Here is a 21,880-nt window from a genome sequence, read left to right as displayed (position 1 = left end):
TCCCTCTCCCTTATACCGCACTCCCCTCTTTGACAGGAGGGATGGTACGACCCTTTAAAGGGATAGCAACACGTGGATGATGCTGACACCGCCCCTTTGCTTTCTTATCTATCAATCTGACGCTAGGGCTGTTTGTTATTGTTAGGGCTGTTTGGCTTGTTATTATTATTAGTCCGCCTTTCTCATTGAGATCCAAGGCGGATTACTTATTGCCAGTGAGATCTTTTCCCATGCATTTCTGAAGCTCCCCCCCCCCATCAGTCATGCCTAGTAGCTACTGGCCGCAAGCTGTTAACTGTACTGTAAAGTGGAATGTGTGTATATGTTATGTGCCGGTCAAGACGCCTCCCCGCTATGGCGACCCTATGAATGAAAGACCTCCAAAACGTCCTATCGTTAACAGACGCGCAAATCATGCAAACTAGAGGATGTGGCCTCATTGACTGAGTCAAGCTGTCTTGTTTTAGGTCTTTCTCTTTTCCTACTGCCTTCCACTTTCCCCTGCATTATTGACTTTTCCAGAGTCTTGCCTTCTTATGATGCGATCAATGTACAATAGTCTCAGATTTGTCATTTTAGCTTTCAGAGAAAATTCAGGCTTGATTTGATTTAGAACACACTTATTTGTCTTTTTGGCCATCCATGGTATAAGCAAAACTCTCATCCAGCCCCACATTTCAAATGAATCAACTTTCTTCCTGTCAGCTTTCTTCACTGTCCAATTTTCACATCCATACATAGTAAAAAGTGGAAGGAGACACATACTAAGGAGGAATCAGAGGGGAAATCCCTTTAACCCAGTATCCTTCCTGTTTTCTCACAGAGGTCAGCCATCCATCCACTGTGGGAAACAGGACGCACAGACTTTGTCTTTTTAGTTGATCCTGATAACAGGCTACAAGCGGCTTGTGCTCCTGTTTTCAGATGCTTCTAGAAGACAGCATCCCTTCCCACTGTTTCTGCCATGATTCGTGGCAGAGTGGGGATTTGAACCTGGGTCCACAACGACAACCACAGGGCTTAAGCAAGTGTGGTTCTTTGCAGAGCTAGCAGGCTAAACATGAGAGTGCAAAGTAGCATGTTTTTTTGTTTGGGGAGGGGTGTTGCCTTACCAACATCAAGCTTAAATCTAGTGCCTATCCATTTCATTGGCAGACCCAATGAGGGGGGGTCACACACACACACACACCACACACACACACACACAGAGTTCTGGGGAAATTGTGCCCTTGCTTAACCATGTTTATTTGACTCACCTTTGCTCATCTGAACAGGGCCTTCTGCAGGTACCACTTTGCCAATGGGCAAAATCAACAGCTGCCTGTGCATATGCATTCTCTGTTGCAGCTCCCATCTTATGGAATGGCCTGCCCGAAGTGGTCAGGAAAGCTCCCACTCTCCTGCCTTTCCACAAACTGTGCAAAAGTGAATTAATCAGGAGGGCTTTTTTACACAAGTGAGGGCTATGCTGTAAGGAAATGGTTCAGAGAGATACTTTGGTATAAGGATAGGGCCTGCAGACTCTACTATTATGTACTGCCTGTTGCTGTAAGTATGTTCCAACTCTGTTTAAGATAACTGGATTTATATACCACTTTTCTAGATAGATTCAAACCATTCAAACCAGTGAACACGTCAGTAATTACGTCCTATCAATCTGCTTCTGTTTTGTTTTGTTTTTTCAGCTCTGTATTGGATTTGTGTTTGTTTTCAAATTTTGTTTATTGAATGTCCCAGCCAATGTGTGCAATAAGTCAATCTATGTAATCCGCCTTGAGTGTCAGTGAGAATGGCAGGCTATAAATAACGTAAATTCAGAAAGGCCCAATTACCAAACCTATGCCAAGTATCCCCAAGACGGCTAAACCAGTCACTCTCCCGGAACACTGCGACGTGTGGGATCTGTGCTGTTCCTCAGCTAAGAGTCAGGCGAAACATCCGTTCAGCTACTTAGCAATATCCCTGTGGGGCGGAGACACCTCGTCAGCTCCGAAGGATCCTCACTTTACTCTTCGTTAAAATGCGGCTGATACCGTCGAACCCCTTCCCTCCCAGCCAGCATCAAAACGCGGGGGCAAAGGTCTTCTGCGTCGCTTGGCCTACCGGGGGCGCAAAGGAGAAGGAACGGCGAGCGCCACCCTCTTTTCTGCCCCCTCCCCAATATCCCACTGGGCATCGCTGTAGTCCGGGCCGCGCCTCCGCTCGGAGCGGCAAGCACGCCTGGGGCTGGCCGAGAGCCGTCGGAGTCCGCCTAGCGCCGGGCTCCCACCAGCAGGTGTCGCTGTCTCGAGGCTCCAGCAGCCGGCGGTCGGCCTCTGCCCAACATCCCGCCGGAGGAGCGATGGCGGAGCGCGGCGACCGCGAGGAGGCCGGGGGGCGCGTGCAGCCGCCGCCGGGCACGGAGCGGAGCCAGGTACTGGAGGGCGGGTAGCGAGGGTGGCCGCGCAGAGGAGAGCGCCGGGCCGCTCGGTCTAAAGCCCTCGGTCGCCTCCGCAGGCGCCCGCCACTGAGCTATCACGCGAGGAGAAGCTGCAGCTGCGCAAGGAGAAGAAGCAGAAGAAGAAGCAGCGCCGTCAGGAAGAGCCGCCGCCGCCGCCGCAGCAGCAGGGCGCTTCTCCGGTTCAGCCGGTGCCCTGCAACGTGCCGCCGCACCCGCCGCCAGGTTGCCAGGGGGGCCCGGCCCGGGGAGCAGGCGTTGCCATGGTCCCTGCGGGCCGGTGGTGACTGGGTGGGCGGGCAGGTGGACGCGCGTCGGCTTGGCTGTTTCGTTCTCTGCTCCTCGGCTGGCAGGGGGAAAGCCACCGCCTGCTCTCCACGACGAGCCACGCAAGGGCGCCGCACTCTCCGGCTCCTCCTGACTCGCGGCCTCGCTTCCTTCCTCTAGCAACGGCACCGGCCCCCGCCATGGCCGTTGAGAAGGCAGCGGGAGGCAAAAGCAAGGCCGAGCTGCGGGCGGAGCGCCGGGCCAAACAGGAGGCCGACCGGGCCCTGAAGCAGGCCAAGAAAGGAGAGCAGAGCCCGGCCGCCCTGCCCCCCAAGCCTCGGCTCGTACCCGGCGAGGCCCAGCCAGGTAGGACTCTCTTCCGGCGGCTCCGCAGGGCGCGGATGAGCCTCCCTCGTGGGATTGCCAACCTCCAGGTATACCCTGCTGAGGCCCCTTGTCTTCCTTAACCCCCCCCCCCAGGCTTCACCCCCAAATCTCTAGGTATCTCCCAAACGAGAGCTGGCAATCCTGCTCTCTGGGTCAGCCTCTCTCCAACTTTGTTTCTCCCACTCTACCCCTCAGTGGTGAAAAGGCTCCCCGAACACGTACAAGTCGATGACCCAGCTGCACTCAAGAAACTGGCCAAGAAGCTGGAGCGCCAGCAGGTGAGGGGCCGGCTGTGGCAGTGCAGTCCTGGGGTGGCTAGCTCTGGCGTACTTGTGGCTGGCTTTTGCAGATTTGGCTCAGAGGGGGGAACTAGCCCTGAAGTGTACCCCTGTACATTTGTAGAGTGGGGTCAACCTCGGCCAGCCCCAAAACATTTTGGGGGATAAGGCGGGCGGTGGTTCTAGTCGGAGAGTGTGGTTTTTTGGTAGGCTTGTCCCCTGCTCCTCATCAATTTGGGTGGTGAGGCATAGGCATGTTCAGCGGTTAGATTTGAAGTTGGTCTTGGAGCAGGGTGATTTGGGATGCTTTGGACAAATCGCTCTATCCTCCATCCCGTAATTGTAAGCAGATGTAGGTGAACATTGCAAATCCAAACATGATAGAAATTATAATTGGAGGGTCGTGATCTGGTGAGTGAAAGAGCCCTACAGGAGGGTTAAATATAGGGAGTTGCTGGCTGGTAGCCAGCAGGTGCAGATGTCTCAGCTCCATTCTCCGTCCTCTGTCCAGGTGCCTTTGAGACCCGATTACGGTGCCAAAGTCAGCCTCTTCTCCCACCTGCACCAATACAGCCGCAAAGTGTTGCTAACGCAGCAAATGAGGTGGGTGCTTGCTTGCTATTGTGCGGGGGCTTTGGGACCAGCAAGAAGGACTCTGTCACGTGGGACCTGAAGAGGGGAGGTGCCAGAAGTTGAAGGGCTGAAGCCAGCTGGAGAGGGAAAGATGAGCAACACGCCCTTAGCCATCCATTGTGTCCTGGATAATGAAACCTGTTGCTGTCCTGCTCTGGCAGCTGTCTGCACTAAGATGCCACTCCTTGGTTGTACAAGATAACTGTGGCTTTGCATGCAGAAGGTCCCAGGTTCAGTCGCCAGCATCTCCGGTTAAAAGAACCAGGTAGCAGGTAACGTGAACGGCCTTTGCCCAAGGCCCTGGAGGAGCCGTTGTCACTGGAAGTTCCTGAATATCTTATTTTTTCTGGTCAAGCTGGCCCTGTAACTAAATGAAAAAAATCCCGGTGAGCACCTGCTCATCTTGATGTGGGGCTATTTTATTCTCAGAGTCCCATCTAACTAGTAAAAATGCCTGCTAATAATTACCAGCCCACCCTGCGTGCACTCTTCTTTAAAATGGAAATTTGTGTTCATTTATTTTTGTGTAAATGCCTGTGGACATTGAGGGGGGTGGAGCCCTGAAAACTAAAATCCTGATGTTGGTATATTGCTGAATCCAGTGCAACAAGTTGGTCTCCTATGCCTGCTCTGCAGAAGGGAAATAATTGCCAGAAACAACCCTCAACAAAGTACAGAAAGCATAGCAATTGTGATCGAGTCCATAACAATCCTGCGGCAGGCCAGCAATCATGGAATATCATGTCAGTGCCGGCATCCCCATCACAGGCAGATGAATACAGCTTCCCCCTCTGACCCACATGTGCCCAGACACCGTTTTTGCTTCACCATTTTACTTGTTAAGCCACCTTTTGGGCAATCCTCAGAATTGAAATATGGCACATAATGTTTTAAATAAAATAAAAATAAATGGTTGTAGATTACTAATCTCTAATTCCTGCCCATCACCAGCATCCCTGCATCTGTTATTCATCCAGCAGTGGTGCGGCTCGGTCTCCAGTATTCCCAGGGCATCATCAATGGTTCCAACGCCCGTTGCATTGCTCTCTTGCGTGTCTTCAAACAGGTATGCATGAGGAGGGCTGGTGGGGGTTCTGCGTCGCTGGGGATTCGAGGAGCATTCCCAACGGCAGCTTCTTCCTCTCAGGTCATTGGGGACTACACCACCCCTGCCAACGAGGAGCTGTCACGGGACCTGGTGAACAAGCTGAAGCCCTACATCAGGTGACAGGATTTAGGAGTCTTGGGCTACTTTTGCTTTTGGCCTACTGGAGAGGGAGACGTCTCCCTGAAGCTGGGCTGAATGCAGCTTTCCTTTGCAGCTTTCTTAATCAGTGCCGGCCCCTCTCGGCCAGTATGGGCAATGCCATCAAATTCCTCAAGAAGGAGATCTCAGGGTTGCCCGGAAGTATGCGAGAAGAAGAGGTACGTTCTGCTGTTCCCTGGGGCTGTGAGATCAGGACACTGTGGGGGATGGGGTTGCTGGCCTTTGGGATATTTATTTGTTTAAATATCTCACTCCCCCCCCGCCCCCCCAAATCAGGTGGACTGCACTGGATTATGTCAAATTAAAAAACAAATACAGTCTCACAAGCACAAAATAAAAGGATGCAAACCACACACTCCACTTTCAGGCTGCCAAAAGCATGTCTGAAAAGCTCTACTTCACAGAGCTTTTATGCAGTGCTGGGGCCTGCCCTGCATCTTTGGGCTTTGGGAAGCCCATTTCACAGCATTGGTGCAGCTGCCAAGTACGAACAACCCCAAACAAAGAGAGTCAGTTTGGTGTAGTGGTTAAGAGCGGCAGGACTCTAATATGTAGAGCTGGGTTTGATTCCCCACTCCTGCACTTGAAACCAGCTGGGTGACCTTGGGTCAGTCACAGCTCTCTCAGAGCTCTCTCAGCCCCACCCACCTCACAGGGTGATTGTCGTGAAGATAACAGTAACACACTTTTTAAATCACTCTGAGTGGGCATTGTTGTCCTGAAGGGTGGTATATATATTGAATGTTGTTGTTATTATAAGACATAGCTCACTGATCTGAGTGGGGAAGCTACAAGTAATCCCTGGTCTGATGACTGGAGCTAACTTGTGGGCTCATTCAGGTGGAGGGAGTCCCGCAGCTACAAAGGTCCCAGGTCATGAATTTTAGTTTGGAAGTTTCCATCATGCTCCACTGTAGCACCATGGATTTATTTGTTTGTTTATTTATTTAGAGAAAATTATATGCTGTTTCTTCAGAAGACCTGGCTGAGATGGCTTACACTTAAGATAAAGCCATTAAAACACACTTGTTTAAAAAAAAGCCATTAAAACAAACCAAGGCATAATGGCAGCATAAAATTAGCACCGAGCAGCCTAAAACAATGTAAATAAAATGCACCGTGGGCCAAAAGCAGATTAGGAAATGTTTAAAAGATAAATCCCTTGAGTTAAAAGCCAGGGTTAAAAGGAATGTTTTAGCTTGATACCTAAAAGAAAGTATGGCATGCCAAAGGTGAGGTGCCACCACTGAAGAAGCCCTGTCTGAGATCGCCACCTGCCTCACCTCTGAAAACAGGAGTGTAGATGACCAGGGCTTCCAGATAATATCTTAACTGGTGGGCTGGACAATATGGGTGTAGGTGGACCTTTAAGTACCCTGGCCTGGACCCAAGCTGTTTAGGGCTTTATAAGAAAGCAGCAGCACTTTGAATTGTTTCTGGAAACAAATGGCAGCCAGTGTAGGGATGATGCGATCTCTGTATTCAGCCCTCCACAAAAACCCAACTGACGCATTTTGGACCAACTGAAGTTCCCAAGCGGTTTTCAAAGACAACCCCATATAAAGTGCATGACAGTAATCTAACCGGGATGTGATCAGAGCATGACTCACTGAGGCCAAATCACTAGCCTATTTTATAGAGATACATAGAGAGGCTTTCTTTATTCAGCTTTTCCTTCTATCTCCAGTGACTTTGTAGGTGATTTTCCAGTTAATTGGAATGGTTGTTTCTGCCCGATGGCTAGCTGCGGAAGTGCACAGCAAATACCCACGTGTGTCTGTACGGAGCAGCAATACATCACCTCCTCTCTCCCATTGTCACTTCCTGTCCTCCACCAGTCACTGAAGTGGGGAACTCTTTGGAGAAACAGACCTTCCATGTGTCTCCAAGGGGCATGCAAGGGACTCTTCTCCACTTGGTGTGGTGTGTGTGTGTTGGGAGTGGGCTAATCAGTTTGAGCAGAACTGGAGTGTTGGGGCTTTGATGTGGATCTCTCAAGATGTGACAGGGCTCTTCTTCTCACAACAGGCCAAAGGGGTACTTCAAGAAGCCATTGACAAGTATGTGCGGGAGAAGATTGTTTTGGCAGCTGAAGCCATCTCCAAGTCTGCCTTTGAAAAGATCAACGATGGGGATGTCATCCTGGTATATGGATGGTATGGAGTTGGTGGTGAGGGTGAAATCCACTGTCTGGGTGGAGTGGCACGGAACAGAAGGCAGAGCTACTGCTGTAGATGGGAAGTGTTGATCCAGCCAGGTCAATGGGCACCAGTCCATTGCTTCCCAGTGCTTTATTCATTTAGGCATATCATCATCATTATTATTGTTATTATTATATGTCCGCCTTTCTCACTGAGACTCAAGGCAGATTACACTGTGAGATTAGTACAGAATATCAAGGATATTTCCATAAACAATACCATTGAGTAAATAAATCCAAGTTTACAAAGCAAGAATCCAATGCAGAGTTGAAGAAATGCTGAAACAGAACATAAGCAATTCTAGGACTGACATTAGACAACATGAAGCACAAGAAGGTCATAGGAGCACATATTTAATAATAACATTAGATTTATATACCGCCCTTCGGGATGACTTAACACCCACTCACTGGTTTACAAAGTATGTCATTATTCTCCCCTCAACAACAATCACCCGGTGAGGTGAGGTGAGGTGGGTGGGGCTGAGAGAGTTCCTAGAAGCTGTGACTGACCCAAGGTCACCCAGCTGGCTTCAAGTGGAGGAGTGGGGAATCAAACTCAGCTCTCCAAATTAGAGTCCTGCGCTCTTAACCACTACACCAAACTGGCCCTCAGATAGTATGTAAGACAACGTAATGGTGAAGTCTGTGGCCCCTAACTCATTAACGAAGCATCTGAGACCCACTCCCTACAATACAACCCTTCTGAGTAAAAAACTTTTTTTGAATAATTCAGTTTTGCATCGTTTGCAAAAAGCCAGGAGAGAGGGGGCTCTCCTGACCTTCCCAGGCAGGCTGTTCCACCGGATAGGGGCCACCACAGAGAAAGTGCACACACAAGCTGCCCATATGCAGGCTGGCACCTGCAGGAGACCCTGTTCAGATGAGCAAAGCTGCCATGGAGGAACATAGGGAGGGAGGCGGTCCCGTAGTGTGCAAGACCAAGGCTGTGAAGAGCTTTGTAAGTGATAACCAATACCTTGAACTGAGCACAGTAACTGATAGGTAGCCAATGGAGTTACTGCAAGATGAGAGTGATGTTCATGCTCCTGCTCACTCCTGATAACAGTTGAGCCACAGTGTTTTGCACCAACTGGAGTCTCCTAGTTAACTTAGGTGCGAGACTTATGCATAGTGCATTACAATAGTCAAATCTTGATGTTGCTATAGCATGGATCCAGGTGGTCAGGTCCGCTATATCGAGGTAAGAAGCCACCTCATTTGGAACCTGTGTGAGGCAGATTACAAAACAGAAATAATTTTAAATGCATTAAACTATATTAATCAAATTCAGCATTAAAAACCAGGCCCAGCACAGCCACATAGACCATAAAAACAGACCACTGACAGATTAAAGCAACAGTTTCCAGACTAAAATAATGTTAAAAGAATTAAAGGCCTGGGTGAACAGGAATGTTTCGACCTAGCACTTAAGAAAAAGCAACGTAGTCACCACCTAAGCTTCAAGGGGAAAGGCATTCCATAAGCAAAGTGCTGCTACTGAAAAAGCCCTGTCTCTGGTTGCCACTTGCCTCACCTCTGAAGGCGAGCAGGGCTTGGGAGGCAGATCTTAACTGGTGGGCTGGACAATATGGGAGGAGGTGGTCCCTCAAGTACTCTGGCCCCAATCCATTAAGGGCTTTTAAGGTAAGAACCAGCGGTTTGAATGGTGCCTGGAAACAAATGGACAGCCCGTGCAGATCTTCCAGCACTGGGGTGATACGATCGCTGTATCCTACCCCTGACAATATCCTGGCTGCTACGTTTTGGATGAGTTGAAGTTTCCATACTGTTTTCAAAGGCAGCCCCACATAGAGCGCATTTCAGTAATCTAACCTATTACCCCAAAGTACAGACACCCAAGGCAGCTTAGAAGCAGACTTAGATACAATTTGAGCAAACAATTCAAACAAATAAAATACAGTTCAAAGAAATAAAAAGCAAAAGCACATGCTTGGCAAGTTCTGGATCCAGTAGGCGACTCGTTTGAGAACTGCTAGCTGTGGGCTCACAGCCAAGAGTCCTTTGGCTCCTGCCAAGAGGTCCGTGCCTCTGGCTGTGCCCTGACTTTATACCTATTATAGACAAGAAGGGAAAGAAAAGGTCAGCCTTGGTGTTATACAGCTGGCACCCTTATTCCTAGATTTTCCTCCTTTGTGCAGAGCAGGTGGTTATCCTAACCAGGTCAACCCTGGCAGGGAGAGATGTGGATTATCCTGCTGGGAGGAACTGCATGTGATTGGGGCTCCTGACCTAGCAGCAGCCCAAGTCCCTTATGTGTAAGAGTATATTGGAAAAGAAAAGAGAAGCGATGCCTTCCTGCTAAGGTAGCAGTTGAGCGAGTGGAAGGATGTGGGCCAGCTGAATGCCAGGTTGGCCCTGGGCTCCTCGTCGACTCCCATCTGTGTTCATTTGCCTTACAGCTCCTCCCTGGTGAGCCGCACGCTGTGTGATGCCCACACCAAGGGCCGTGCTTTCCGAGTGGTGGTGGTGGACAGTCGGCCACGGCTGGAGGGCCGGGAAACGCTACATTGCCTGGTGAAGCAGGGCATCCGCTGCAGCTATGTGCTTATCAACGCCATCTCCTATGTGTTGCCTGAGGTAGGGTGCTTGGTGGGAAGGGGCAGGAGTTGGGGACTGGGAGGGGAGGAGGAGAGGGTGTGGGCAAAGGAGCTGGGAAGGGGGCCATGGCTCAGGGACAGAGCATCTGCTTGATGAGAAAGACAATACCTGAAACTATGGAGAGCCACTACCAGTCAGAGCAGGCAGTACCAAGTTTGATAGGCCAAGAGTCTGGCTTGCCCTAAGATGGCTTGGTGGAATTAGAGGGAAAGGGGAGGGGAACTGGCTGCCCTGGCTTTGACATGGCAGCCTTTGGGGAAGGGGACTGTTCCCTTGGGGGTTTCCTGGGGGCACTCTAAGTTTGGGCTGAAAGGGAACTAACAACCCAACTTGCCCACCCTGCCAGGTTTCCAAGGTGCTTCTGGGAGCCCACGCGCTATTGGCCAATGGGTCTGTGATGTCACGGATGGGCACGTCGCAGATAGCTCTGATTTCCAAGGCCCATAATGTGCCGGTCCTAGTCTGCTGTGAGACTTACAAGTTCTGTGACCGGGTCCAAACCGACTCCTTTGTCTCCAATGAACTTGGTATGTTGTCACACAGGGACTGACCAGAGAGGGCGCGGGGAGGCACTGTGGCTTTATCCTGCTGGTTTTGTGTCCTGCCCTAATTTCAGTAACCACAGGGAGCTACAGCACATGCTTTCCTTGCAAGAATCTTGTATGGGGGTGGGGGTGAGTAGCTCAAAGACCCTCAAGGCTTCAACAGGGATTCAAACCTCCTGGGGAGAGAATTGTCAAGATGTTAGTTTATCTGTACCGAGTCCAGTAGCACCTATAAAACTAACAATATTTGTGGTAGATTATGAGCTTTCATGGAATATTGCTTTTTTTCTACTGGGGAGAGAATTGTTTGTGATCCTGGAGGTAGGTAGGACTGTAGCCACCAGGGATAGTCCGGCAAATTGTGCAGGTCACATCCTCTGTGGTTAGGCACAGCAGGTTGTCATTGTAGGGAGACAGGTGGTCAATGAAATGTGGGCGGGGCAGGGCAAATCCTAGGTTTCCAGGGTGGGGAGTTGGCCACTTGGGACCTGATCCTGTTTCTTCAGACCTTGAGAGACAGGGAAAATGCCATCAAGGAGTTTGAAATACGTTTTTAATCATGGAAGCAGGGAGTGAGGGACTCTCTCCTGTATAGAAGCCCAGTGTCCCTGCCTGGCTGTGCACGTCCCCTTACGCGCCATTGCTTATCTTTCAAGGCAGGGGGAGGGAGGGAGGGAGGTGCAGCCCACCTGCCTCGGGAGAGGGGTGGATGTTTCTCTAATGGACCCTTGTCCCCGCAGATGACCCTGATGACCTGATTGTGCCACAGCGGGGGAGGATCCCATTAGCTGGCTGGCAGGAAAGCAAGTCCTTGCGCCTCCTCAATCTGGTCTATGATGTGACCCCCATGGAGCTGGTGGATCTGGTGATCACAGACTTGGGAATGATCCCTTGCACCTCCGTCCCCGTTGTGCTGCGTGTCAAGAACGTGGAGCAGTAAACGTGGGAAGGGAGGAGGGAGCAAATAAACTCTGTGTGCCCAGCTCTGTGCCTCCGCTGTGTGTGTGCCTGAATGAGACATGACTCCAAGCAGTGCCCCCCCTCATCCTCCCCTCCCCCCTGCAGAAAAGGCTTTCTGCAAGAACCATCCCCTTCTCTATATGTGGAACCATCTGCATAGGCCATCAACGTGGAAGGCAGGGCTCAGGTCAAGAAATTATATGAAGTCATAGCTGCAAGTCCTTCTGAGCAGGTGCAGAGTGTCTTTCTTTCACTCCTGAATGGCTGTATCCTAATTTGGAAGACAGGGCTGCCAGGTAGGCAGGAGCCCCAGCCACAGCATTGCAGAAGCCTCCATGGGTCCCTCCTTCTCCTGCCCAGCAAGGCCTTTGGTCTGATTCCAAGGGACCAGAATCTGCTGGCCGTACCCATCTTCCTGAGCCACAGGCACCTTTGCCTTCACACAATGGATGGCTTTGGCAGGCTGTCCTCTCTGCAGGTACCTCCAGTATATCAGACAAGAAAAAAATTCCCGTGTACTATAATGCCTCCACAATCAACAATAAAGCGTGTAATATTGTTTCCAGAATTATTTATTCACCAATATATAAGGGGTATATTAAACAACTTGTATTTCAAATTATCTCTCTTAGCACATTCAAGAACTGTACCACATATTGCACTCCCCCTCAACCTCAATCATATAGGCATTTCAGACGTCCTGTAATTATTCTATTAAAGTGTCACGTGCTCCAAGTGCTATAATTGTTACAATTAAAGTGCATTTACTGGTCAGGCATCCTATGACACTACTTTTCCTATACAGGGTTTAAATTGCCTTGTTCACAATTATAATATACAGTCACAATATAGGTGCAGTCCAAGAATGATTCCAGCCACTGTGGGTGTCACAGCTCATGGGTAGACCTATGTCCTTCCAATATACGTTGTAAACTCTGTGACTGAGTTCTCTAACGGACGGTCCAGATCCTTGTAAGGTCCGTTTCCAAAGTTCTTTTTCAAAGAGCACAGTAGCTGGAAAAACATACATAGTCATAAAGAATCCCTGAGTATCTAATATTTACACTAATACATTCATGGTACAATATACTCACTCAGAGATTCTTGCAATTAACCTTCCATATCCCCTTCTAGTATTCCAATTACTTCCATCTGCATCTTGTTAGCTAGTAACCGTTTTATCCTCTGAATGTAATCCACGCCCCCATCATATAGTTATTCTCTCTTAAAGAGGTATTAGTCCCATAAGTAGTTATAAGAAACACGTATAGTCATTGGCTATATTCAAGCCATTAGGTATGAGAGTATTGAGTTTATATATCCAAAAGGTTTCTTTTTGGTGTAGTTCCCTAGTAGCAGTCATATATTCCCTCTTTCGAGTCTTGAACAGCACTGTAAATAACATCTCCATGTCACTATGTTTTCTCTCCAAATAATGTTGGACCAAGGGTGCCTCTAATACGTTATTCTTTATTCTGGACTGATGTTCACCAAGCCTTATTCTAATGGAACGTGTGGTACTTCCTACATATAATAGACCACATGGGCATTTCAAAACATACACTACCCCCTCAGTGCCGCAGTTAACAAATTCATTTGTAGTCCTTAATCCTGACTGTTCCAAATCTTCTGTAGTCATTATTAGGGAGCATTGTTGCTGATTATGTTCTCCAGAGTAATATATTGCAAGAACATTTGAAGCAACGGGGTTACCCAGATAGGGTGTTATTACAAGCAAGACGACGTGCTGACGAAACGACCAGAGAAGAATTACTTAGACCGAAGGTACGAACGACCAGAGACCGTATCGTGGGTGTTCTTGACTATAGTGCGAAAGCAAATGCCATCCGCAGGGCAATCTTGAAATACTGGCCGCTTGTCAATGATATCCCAGGCTGTGAGACTCCCCCACTGGTAGCCTTCAGGAGGACCCGGAACATCAAAGATCAGATTATACATTCGGATTTAAATTATGATATTGGCACCAGGAACATAGGACTGCCGAGGGGTGTATACAAATGTGGGAGATGCAAACAATGCTCCCTAATAATGACTACAGAAGATTTGGAACAGTCAGGATTAAGGACTACAAATGAATTTGTTAACTGCGGCACTGAGGGGGTAGTGTATGTTTTGAAATGCCCATGTGGTCTATTATATGTAGGAAGTACCACACGTTCCATTAGAATATGGCTTGGTGAACATCAGTCCAGAATAAAGAATAACGTATTAGAGGCACCCTTGGTCCAACATTATTTGGAGAGAAAACATAGTGACATGGAGATGTTATTTACAGTGCTGTTCAAGACTCGAAAGAGGGAATATATGACTGCTACTAGGGAACTACACCAAAAAGAAACCTTTTGGATATATAAACTCAATACTCTCATACCTAATGGCTTGAATATAGCCAATGACTATACGTGTTTCTTATAACTACTTATGGGACTAATACCTCTTTAAGAGAGAATAACTATATGATGGGGGCGTGGATTACATTCAGAGGATAAAACGGTTACTAGCTAACAAGATGCAGATGGAAGTAATTGGAATACTAGAAGGGGATATGGAAGGTTAATTGCAAGAATCTCTGAGTGAGTATATTGTACCATGAATGTATTAGTGTAAATATTAGATACTCAGGGATTCTTTATGACTATGTATGTTTTTCCAGCTACTGTGCTCTTTGAAAAAGAACTTTGGAAACGGACCTTACAAGGATCTGGACCGTCCGTTAGAGAACTCAGTCACAGAGTTTACAACGTATATTGGAAGGACATAGGTCTACCCATGAGCTGTGACACCCACAGTATCTGGAATCATTCTTGGACTGCACCTATATTGTGACTGTATATTATAATTGTGAACAAGGCAATTTAAACCCTGTATAGGAAAAGTAGTGTCATAGGATGCCTGACCAGTAAATGCACTTTAATTGTAACAATTATAGCACTTGGAGCACGTGACACTTTAATAGAATAATTACAGGACGTCTGAAATGCCTATATGATTGAGGTTGAGGGGGAGTGCAATATGTGGTACAGTTCTTGAATGTGCTAAGAGAGATAATTTGAAATACAAGTTGTTTAATATACCCCTTATATATTGGTGAATAAATAATTCTGGAAACAATATTACACGCTTTATTGTTGATTGTGGAGGCATTATAGTACACGGGAATTTTTTTCTTGTCTGATAGCAGTATTACCGTGTTGCTCTATATTTTGGGACGCTGTAACTAGAGCCATGTCTAATTTTGAAGGATTGTTAATGTATACTGAAGAGGATAAGACACGTATTATCTCTGAAATGTCATCCACTCCCTTTTCGTTTGATAAAAATGAGAGTAATGGGGAGAATGATTGGAATAATTTGCAGTTCCTGAAGAAAAAACAGCTTCGTTATCAACTTCATGCGGGCTCCCTGATTGAATATTGCAAGATTAATAGAATACCTAGAGGTCTCCGTATACATAAACCTCCTGGCCTCTTTAGAGACCAGGAAGAATTTAAAAATAGATGGGCTGCCGTATTGAATAAATGTTCCATGGATCTTATGTTATTAGTGGTCGAGACAGCACAGGTGGAGGTGAAGAATCTTGGCAAGGAGATTGAAGTTTTGGAGACTAAACTCAAAAACAGCTTTGAGGAAGACCAATTTAAAAGTAAGATAAAGGAGCTTGAGAAACTAGTTAAAGACTTTGAAAACAAAATGAAAGAAGTCAAAGTAAGGAAGTACCAGAGGGATAATAGGGATTATACCACGGGGCGGGTATACAGTTGGTGGAATGAAGAAAATATTAAGAGAAAAAAGGTCTCCTGGTCAAACCCCTTAACTCAGTTCTCGGATTTAGAGACTACAGAGGGAGAGGATACCGACACCTCGTTAGAAGAAGGCATGTCTACTAGATCTATGTCAGTACGGCCGGGTAATAAGACACATAATTATGAAGGCAGGGGCCGTTTTTTACGAGGGGGCCGGCACAACAGAGGGAGACGGACCTGACACCAACAAGGGAAACTGACCTAGTGGTTAATCTCTCAAGCAGAACTCTTTCGGACTTAGAAAAAGTGGCCTTAAATAAAGGCCTCGGGTTTGTGCCAACTCCCAGGTATAATGATTTCCAAACTAGGATAGACGTCTTTAAACTAATAAGACAAATTAAATTGAAAATTGTTTTTGGAGGTACAGCATTTAAGAGAAAGGAAACAGGCATCTTCACACGCTCCTCATATAATCCCGTTGTCAATAACCACTGTGTCCAGACTTTTGAGAAGATGTTATTGAAGGAAATTGACAATATAGAAGCCCGGGAAGGTATTGGATACAACAATCTACCGAAGGGGGAGAGGATGGCTTTAAAGGATTTGCGATCTGATCGTTCCATCATAATAAAAGAGGCTGATAAGGGAGGTGCAATAGTGGTGATGGATAAAAAAGATTATATGATGGAAGTGAGGAGACAATTGAATAATGAATTGGACTACAAACCAATCCCCAATGATCCTGTGAAGAAGATCGGTTTTTTAATTAAGGTAACCGTGGATGAAGCTTTAGCATTGGGACATATTACAGATCGGGAACATAAAGGCTTAATTAATTTGTCTCCCAGGACACCAGTAATGTATATATTGCCTAAAATCCATAAAGAAGGTTTTCCCCCTCCGGGTCGCCCAATTATATCGGGAAGCAACTCTATCCTGGAACCGTTGTCTAAATACTTGGATTTTTTTCTCCAGGATTTTGTAAGAAAACTACCGACTTTTTTACTGGACACGGGGGACTTTGTCAAGAAGTTTGAAGGCTTCAAATTACCAACAGGGGCGATATTAGCAACACTGGACGTTGCCTCACTGTATACTAATATTCCGCATGAAGAGGCACGCCTAGTGGTAATGGAAACTTTAGATCAAAGAGAGTGTTTGCGCCCACCCACTTTCTTTTTGACATCACTTTTGGAAATAATATTAGAAAACAACTACTTTAGAGTAGAAGACCAATTTTTCATTCAGCTTCGAGGGGTCGCGATGGGATGCTCTGCAGCACCATGTATAGCGAATCTATTTATGGGACGGCTGGAAAGGGACTATTTTTGTAATCCTGTAACTAATCCATTCTGGAAGGACATCATCATATTTGTTCGTTTTATTGACGATCTCTTCCTAGTGACAAATGAAAATGTCAACATCCAAGAATTGGGGGAATGGATGAACAGTATACATCCCAATATAAAGTTCACTTGGAGCACAAGTAGGGAGTCTGTGAATTATCTGGATGTGACAGTGTACAAGGGGGAGGATGGGACCCTGGCGGTAAGACCTTTTAGGAAACAAACAGACAAAAATTCATTACTCCATTATAGATCCTTTCATCCCGGACATTTAAGGGCCAACTTACCCTTTGGACAATTCCTGCGACTTAAAAGAAATTCTACTAGTATTGCTGATTATGTTCTCCAGAGTAATATATTGCAAGAACATTTGAAGCAACGGGGTTACCCAGATAGGGTGTTATTACAAGCAAGACGACGTGCTGACGAAACGACCAGAGAAGAATTACTTAGACCGAAGGTACGAACGACCAGAGACCGTATCGTGGGTGTTCTTGACTATAGTGCGAAAGCAAATGCCATCCGCAGGGCAATCTTGAAATACTGGCCGCTTGTCAATGATATCCCAGGCTGTGAGACTCCCCCACTGGTAGCCTTCAGGAGGACCCGGAACATCAAAGATCAGATTATACATTCGGATTTAAATTATGATATTGGCACCAGGAACATAGGACTGCCGAGGGGTGTATACAAATGTGGGAGATGCAAACAATGCTCCCTAATAATGACTACAGAAGATTTGGAACAGTCAGGATTAAGGACTACAAATGAATTTGTTAACTGCGGCACTGAGGGGGTAGTGTATGTTTTGAAATGCCCATGTGGTCTATTATATGTAGGAAGTACCACACGTTCCATTAGAATAAGGCTTGGTGAACATCAGTCCAGAATAAAGAATAACGTATTAGAGGCACCCTTGGTCCAACATTATTTGGAGAGAAAACATAGTGACATGGAGATGTTATTTACAGTGCTGTTCAAGACTCGAAAGAGGGAATATATGACTGCTACTAGGGAACTACACCAAAAAGAAACCTTTTGGATATATAAACTCAATACTCTCATACCTAATGGCTTGAATATAGCCAATGACTATACGTGTTTCTTATAACTACTTATGGGACTAATACCTCTTTAAGAGAGAATAACTATATGATGGGGGCGTGGATTACATTCAGAGGATAAAACGGTTACTAGCTAACAAGATGCAGATGGAAGTAATTGGAATACTAGAAGGGGATATGGAAGGTTAATTGCAAGAATCTCTGAGTGAGTATATTGTACCATGAATGTATTAGTGTAAATATTAGATACTCAGGGATTCTTTATGACTATGTATGTTTTTCCAGCTACTGTGCTCTTTGAAAAAGAACTTTGGAAACGGACCTTACAAGGATCTGGACCGTCCGTTAGAGAACTCAGTCACAGAGTTTACAACGTATATTGGAAGGACATAGGTCTACCCATGAGCTGTGACACCCACAGTGTCTGGAATCATTCTTGGACTGCACCTATATTGTGACTGTATATTATAATTGTGAACAAGGCAATTTAAACCCTGTATAGGAAAAGTAGTGTCATAGGATGCCTGACCAGTAAATGCACTTTAATTGTAACAATTATAGCACTTGGAGCACGTGACACTTTAATAGAATAATTACAGGACGTCTGAAATGCCTATATGATTGAGGTTGAGGGGGAGTGCAATATGTGGTACAGTTCTTGAATGTGCTAAGAGAGATAATTTGAAATACAAGTTGTTTAATATACCCCTTATATATTGGTGAATAAATAATTCTGGAAACAATATTACACGCTTTATTGTTGATTGTGGAGGCATTATAGTACACGGGAATTTTTTTCTTGTCTGATAGCAGTATTACCGTGTTGCTCTATATTTTGGGGTACCTCCAGTATGGCATCCTGCTGCTCTGACAAGTTGGGCAACGCCTACTCAGTTGAACCCATTATTATAGCAAGTTTGAGGTAGCCAAGAGTTCTTGTGTGATCTAGCAGAAATGTTCACTAATAGTAACCCAGTGTCTCTTGCAAGCTGTGCAAGTCACAATGAAAAGTCAGGTTCAGTTGTGCGGGGGGTGGGGGGGTGGTTGGGACTGTGTTTCTGAGGGGCGTGGCTAATCTGACAGGCCAAAAGGAGGATCCTGTAGATACCAGGGAGCAAGGGTACAGCAACGCCTGGCATATTCCTGTACCACCATTGCCTCTATTTTGGACAGACAGCCCCCCTCCAATTATTTATTTACTTACTACTTTTTTGCACCACTTTTCTCTCCAGTGGAGACTTAAGCAGCTTACATAATTCTGCGCACCTGCATTTAATGCTCCTAACAACCCTGTCAGGTAGTTAGGTTGAGAGTGTGTGACGGACTCAAGCTTACCCAGCAAGCTTCCATGGCAGTGTGGGTATTTGAACCTGGGTCTCCCAGATCCTAGTCCGATACTCTAACCACTACACCACACTGCCTCAATATCCTGATAGAAATAATTTCTCCTTCAAGCCTGAACTGTGGTCCTTTGAATGCAAGCAGTGAGAGCAGATTATGGTGGTTTTGCCCAGAGACACACTGGGAACTAGGACTTGGAAGAGTTTAAGCATCTTGGAGGTGTTTGCTGGTCTGGGACAAGTAGTGGGGGTCTTTTTCCTTTTACAGTGGAGTAAGCTGTGGTTGTGGAGTGCGGCTTCTGTCTTGCAGACTTGCTTTTGAAGGTGCACAGCTGCATTCAAAAACTCAGTTGTGTATTGTGTAGATGCTTTTTTTTGCCTTCCCTGGAAGGGGTAGTTGGCACAAAGGTTGTGAAATGCATTCTATGTTGAAATAATATCTAAGATTTATAGTTGAGTGATGCACTATCTGGGTTCTTGGTTGTAGCTTTGGGCTGCATAGTACTGTGCTAAAATCATACAACTGACAGTTAAATTGACTTTTGGAACATGCTGCCAAGGTCAGGATAGTGGAGGGGGGGGACAAAGCAGTGCGAGATCTTATATGAACTTGGAGTTCAGGAGTTTCTTGGTGATCTTGCCTGCTTGTTCAAAGAAACCCGATTCACATGTAGACAGGTGGCAGCTTCTGTGCCCATCACCTCCATGTCATTGCTACTTTCCACCATTTTAATGGGTCTTTGGGAACTGGAAAGTTCACTGTCACAAAATGTAATACAGGCTTAGATTTTTTTTTTAAAAAAAAACCCGTTTATGGAGCAGAGAGAGCGAAATAGGTATTGGTCATAATAATGAAATAGAATAATAGAGCAGGGCTCTCTCCATTTCCCATTGAATATGATTATTCCTGTTCCAATACAATGAAGTACAGGTCGACTATGATCTTTTGACCACCGCCTCGCCAATGTGGGGATATGAGGGACAGCCTCACAGTGGCTTGTCTCCTTTCTTCACGGTCAGGGACAGAGGGTGGCGCTTGGGGAAGAGACATCGTCGCACCACCAATTGGAGTGCAGCATCCCGCAAGGGGCAATACTCTCCCCTTTGTTGTTCAACCTTTATATGCACCCCCTCACCCAGCTGGTATAAAGTTTTGGACTGGGTTGTCACCAGCATGTGGATGACACCCAGTTGTATCTGTTGATGGACAGATGGCCCAGCTCTGTCTTGGTAAGAGCTTTGGAGGCCATGTCTGGTTGGGTGAAGCAGAGTCGACGGAAGTTGAACCCTGTGAAGACGGAGGTCCTGTAGGTGGATCATGGGCCATTGAATTTGGAGATCTGGCCTCTTGGCCTTCAATGGAGCACCGCTTACGCCTGCTTCGACGGTCAGGAGTCTGAGTATGATACTGGATGCCTCCTTGTCGATGGAGGCCCAGATTGCAGCAGTGGCCCAGTATGCTTTCCTCCATCTTCAGCAGGCCAGGCAGCTTGCCCCCTATCTTTCAACCCAGGACCTACCGACAATGATCTACACAACCTCCTGACAGTGATCTGGATGGTCACCTGCAGATTGGATTACTGTAACTTGGTCTACACAGGACTTCCCTTGGGTTTGACCCGGAAATCACAACGGGTCCGGAATGCTGCGGCACATGTCATTATCAACTGTTCCATATAGGATGCATATTACTCCCATCTTGCAGCAGCTGTACTGACTCCCCGTGGAGTTCCAGATAAAATTCAAGGTGTTGGTTTTGACTTTTAAAGCCCTTTGCGGACAGGGACCGGCATAACTACGGGACTGCCTCTCACCATATCTGCCCCCAGAGAATGCTGAGATAAGCTAATAAACATCTACTGGTGGTCCCAGGCCCCAGGAAGGCTAGACTGGCCTCAACCAGAGCCAGGGCCTTTTCAGTCCTGGCTCCGACCTAGTGGAACTCTCTATAGAGGATACACAGGCCCGCCAGGATCTTCTATCATGCCAGCAGGCCTGCAACACAGACATTCTACCAGGCATACAGTTGAGGTCCTGAAATCATCTGGAAAGCCTCCCAATCTGGCTTCTTGTCGGGGCCAGATGGTCATCCGCCTCCCACCCTCCCATATGAGTTACAGCTGAATTGAAAGGCCTGCTTTCCCCCGTTTTTCGCTACCCTTCATGTATTACTGGCAGGGGTGGTTGAGAGGGCGCTGCCTGGGGGTGGTGTTACGGAAATTTTCCAGTTTTAGTGAAGTTTTAATGTAACCTTATTGTTGTAACCGGCCCTGAGCCTGCTTGTGCGGCAAGCAGGATAGAAGTCTAATAAATAATAAATACTTGTAGCTTGTTTAAAAGAGAAGTATTTGGGTCCAGCAGCACCTTAAAGACCAACTAGACTTTGAACATTTTAGAGAGGCTTGTATTACAATTTACAGATGAACAGATGTGAAACTATCTGCTAGGTTGGTTACTAAGTCTGTTTTCAGAAGGAAGTATTTGGGAGATTGGTGGCTGTAGTAAGGAAGATTATTGCAAAATGGGTGTGAAGTACTAGATTGATTGTGGGTTTTAGGTGGGTTGTATGGGTTATAGGCAAGAGCTTGAGCGATGAGAAGATACAAAGGAATAAAAAGGGTGATGGAGTGAGCCAGCAGAATGAACTTTGGGTAGTTTTAAAAAAAAGTAAGTTTCCTAAACTAGTATTATTGTCAATAAAAAATCAGTAAACAATGAAAACATGACTCGTCTTTCTCCGACAATAGTAACGTATTCTTTTATTACCTAC

General features: G+C 46.5%; 1 protein-coding gene across 1 annotated transcript; it reads left to right on the top strand.

Annotated features, from left to right (window-relative positions):
* Positions 1–1,643: 1,643 nt before the first annotated feature.
* On the top strand, positions 1,644–11,620 carry EIF2B4 (eukaryotic translation initiation factor 2B subunit delta). The gene is made up of 12 exons (XM_054991787.1): positions 1,644–2,413; positions 2,497–2,662; positions 2,885–3,070; positions 3,287–3,369; positions 3,881–3,972; positions 4,954–5,068; positions 5,150–5,226; positions 5,325–5,427; positions 7,298–7,425; positions 9,893–10,070; positions 10,438–10,618; positions 11,377–11,620. The coding sequence occupies exons 1-12, from the start codon at positions 2,021–2,023 to the stop codon at positions 11,574–11,576; spliced, it is 1,902 nt and encodes a 633-aa protein (XP_054847762.1). The 5' UTR covers positions 1,644–2,020; the 3' UTR covers positions 11,577–11,620.
* Positions 11,621–21,880: the final 10,260 nt, after the last annotated feature.

Source organism: Eublepharis macularius, chromosome 1 (genome assembly GCF_028583425.1).
Source record: "Eublepharis macularius isolate TG4126 chromosome 1, MPM_Emac_v1.0, whole genome shotgun sequence".
NCBI lineage: Eukaryota > Metazoa > Chordata > Lepidosauria > Squamata > Eublepharidae > Eublepharis > Eublepharis macularius.
Note: the sequence above shows the minus strand (reverse complement) of the source record. Positions and strands in the feature narration are given on the sequence as shown.

What these genes read in the sequence shown, in the direction of transcription:
- EIF2B4 (XM_054991787.1), top strand. Translation starts at nt 2,021, where the DNA reads ATGCGGCTGATACCGTCGAACCCCTTCCCTCCCAGCCAGCATCAAAAC. An exon ending in ACCCGGCGAGGCCCAGCCAG is followed by an intron (nt 3,071 to 3,286) that starts GTAGGACTCTCT and finishes TCTACCCCTCAG; the next exon opens with TGGTGAAAAGGCTCCCCGAA. An exon ending in TCTCCTATGTGTTGCCTGAG is followed by an intron (nt 10,071 to 10,437) that starts GTAGGGTGCTTG and finishes CCACCCTGCCAG; the next exon opens with GTTTCCAAGGTGCTTCTGGG.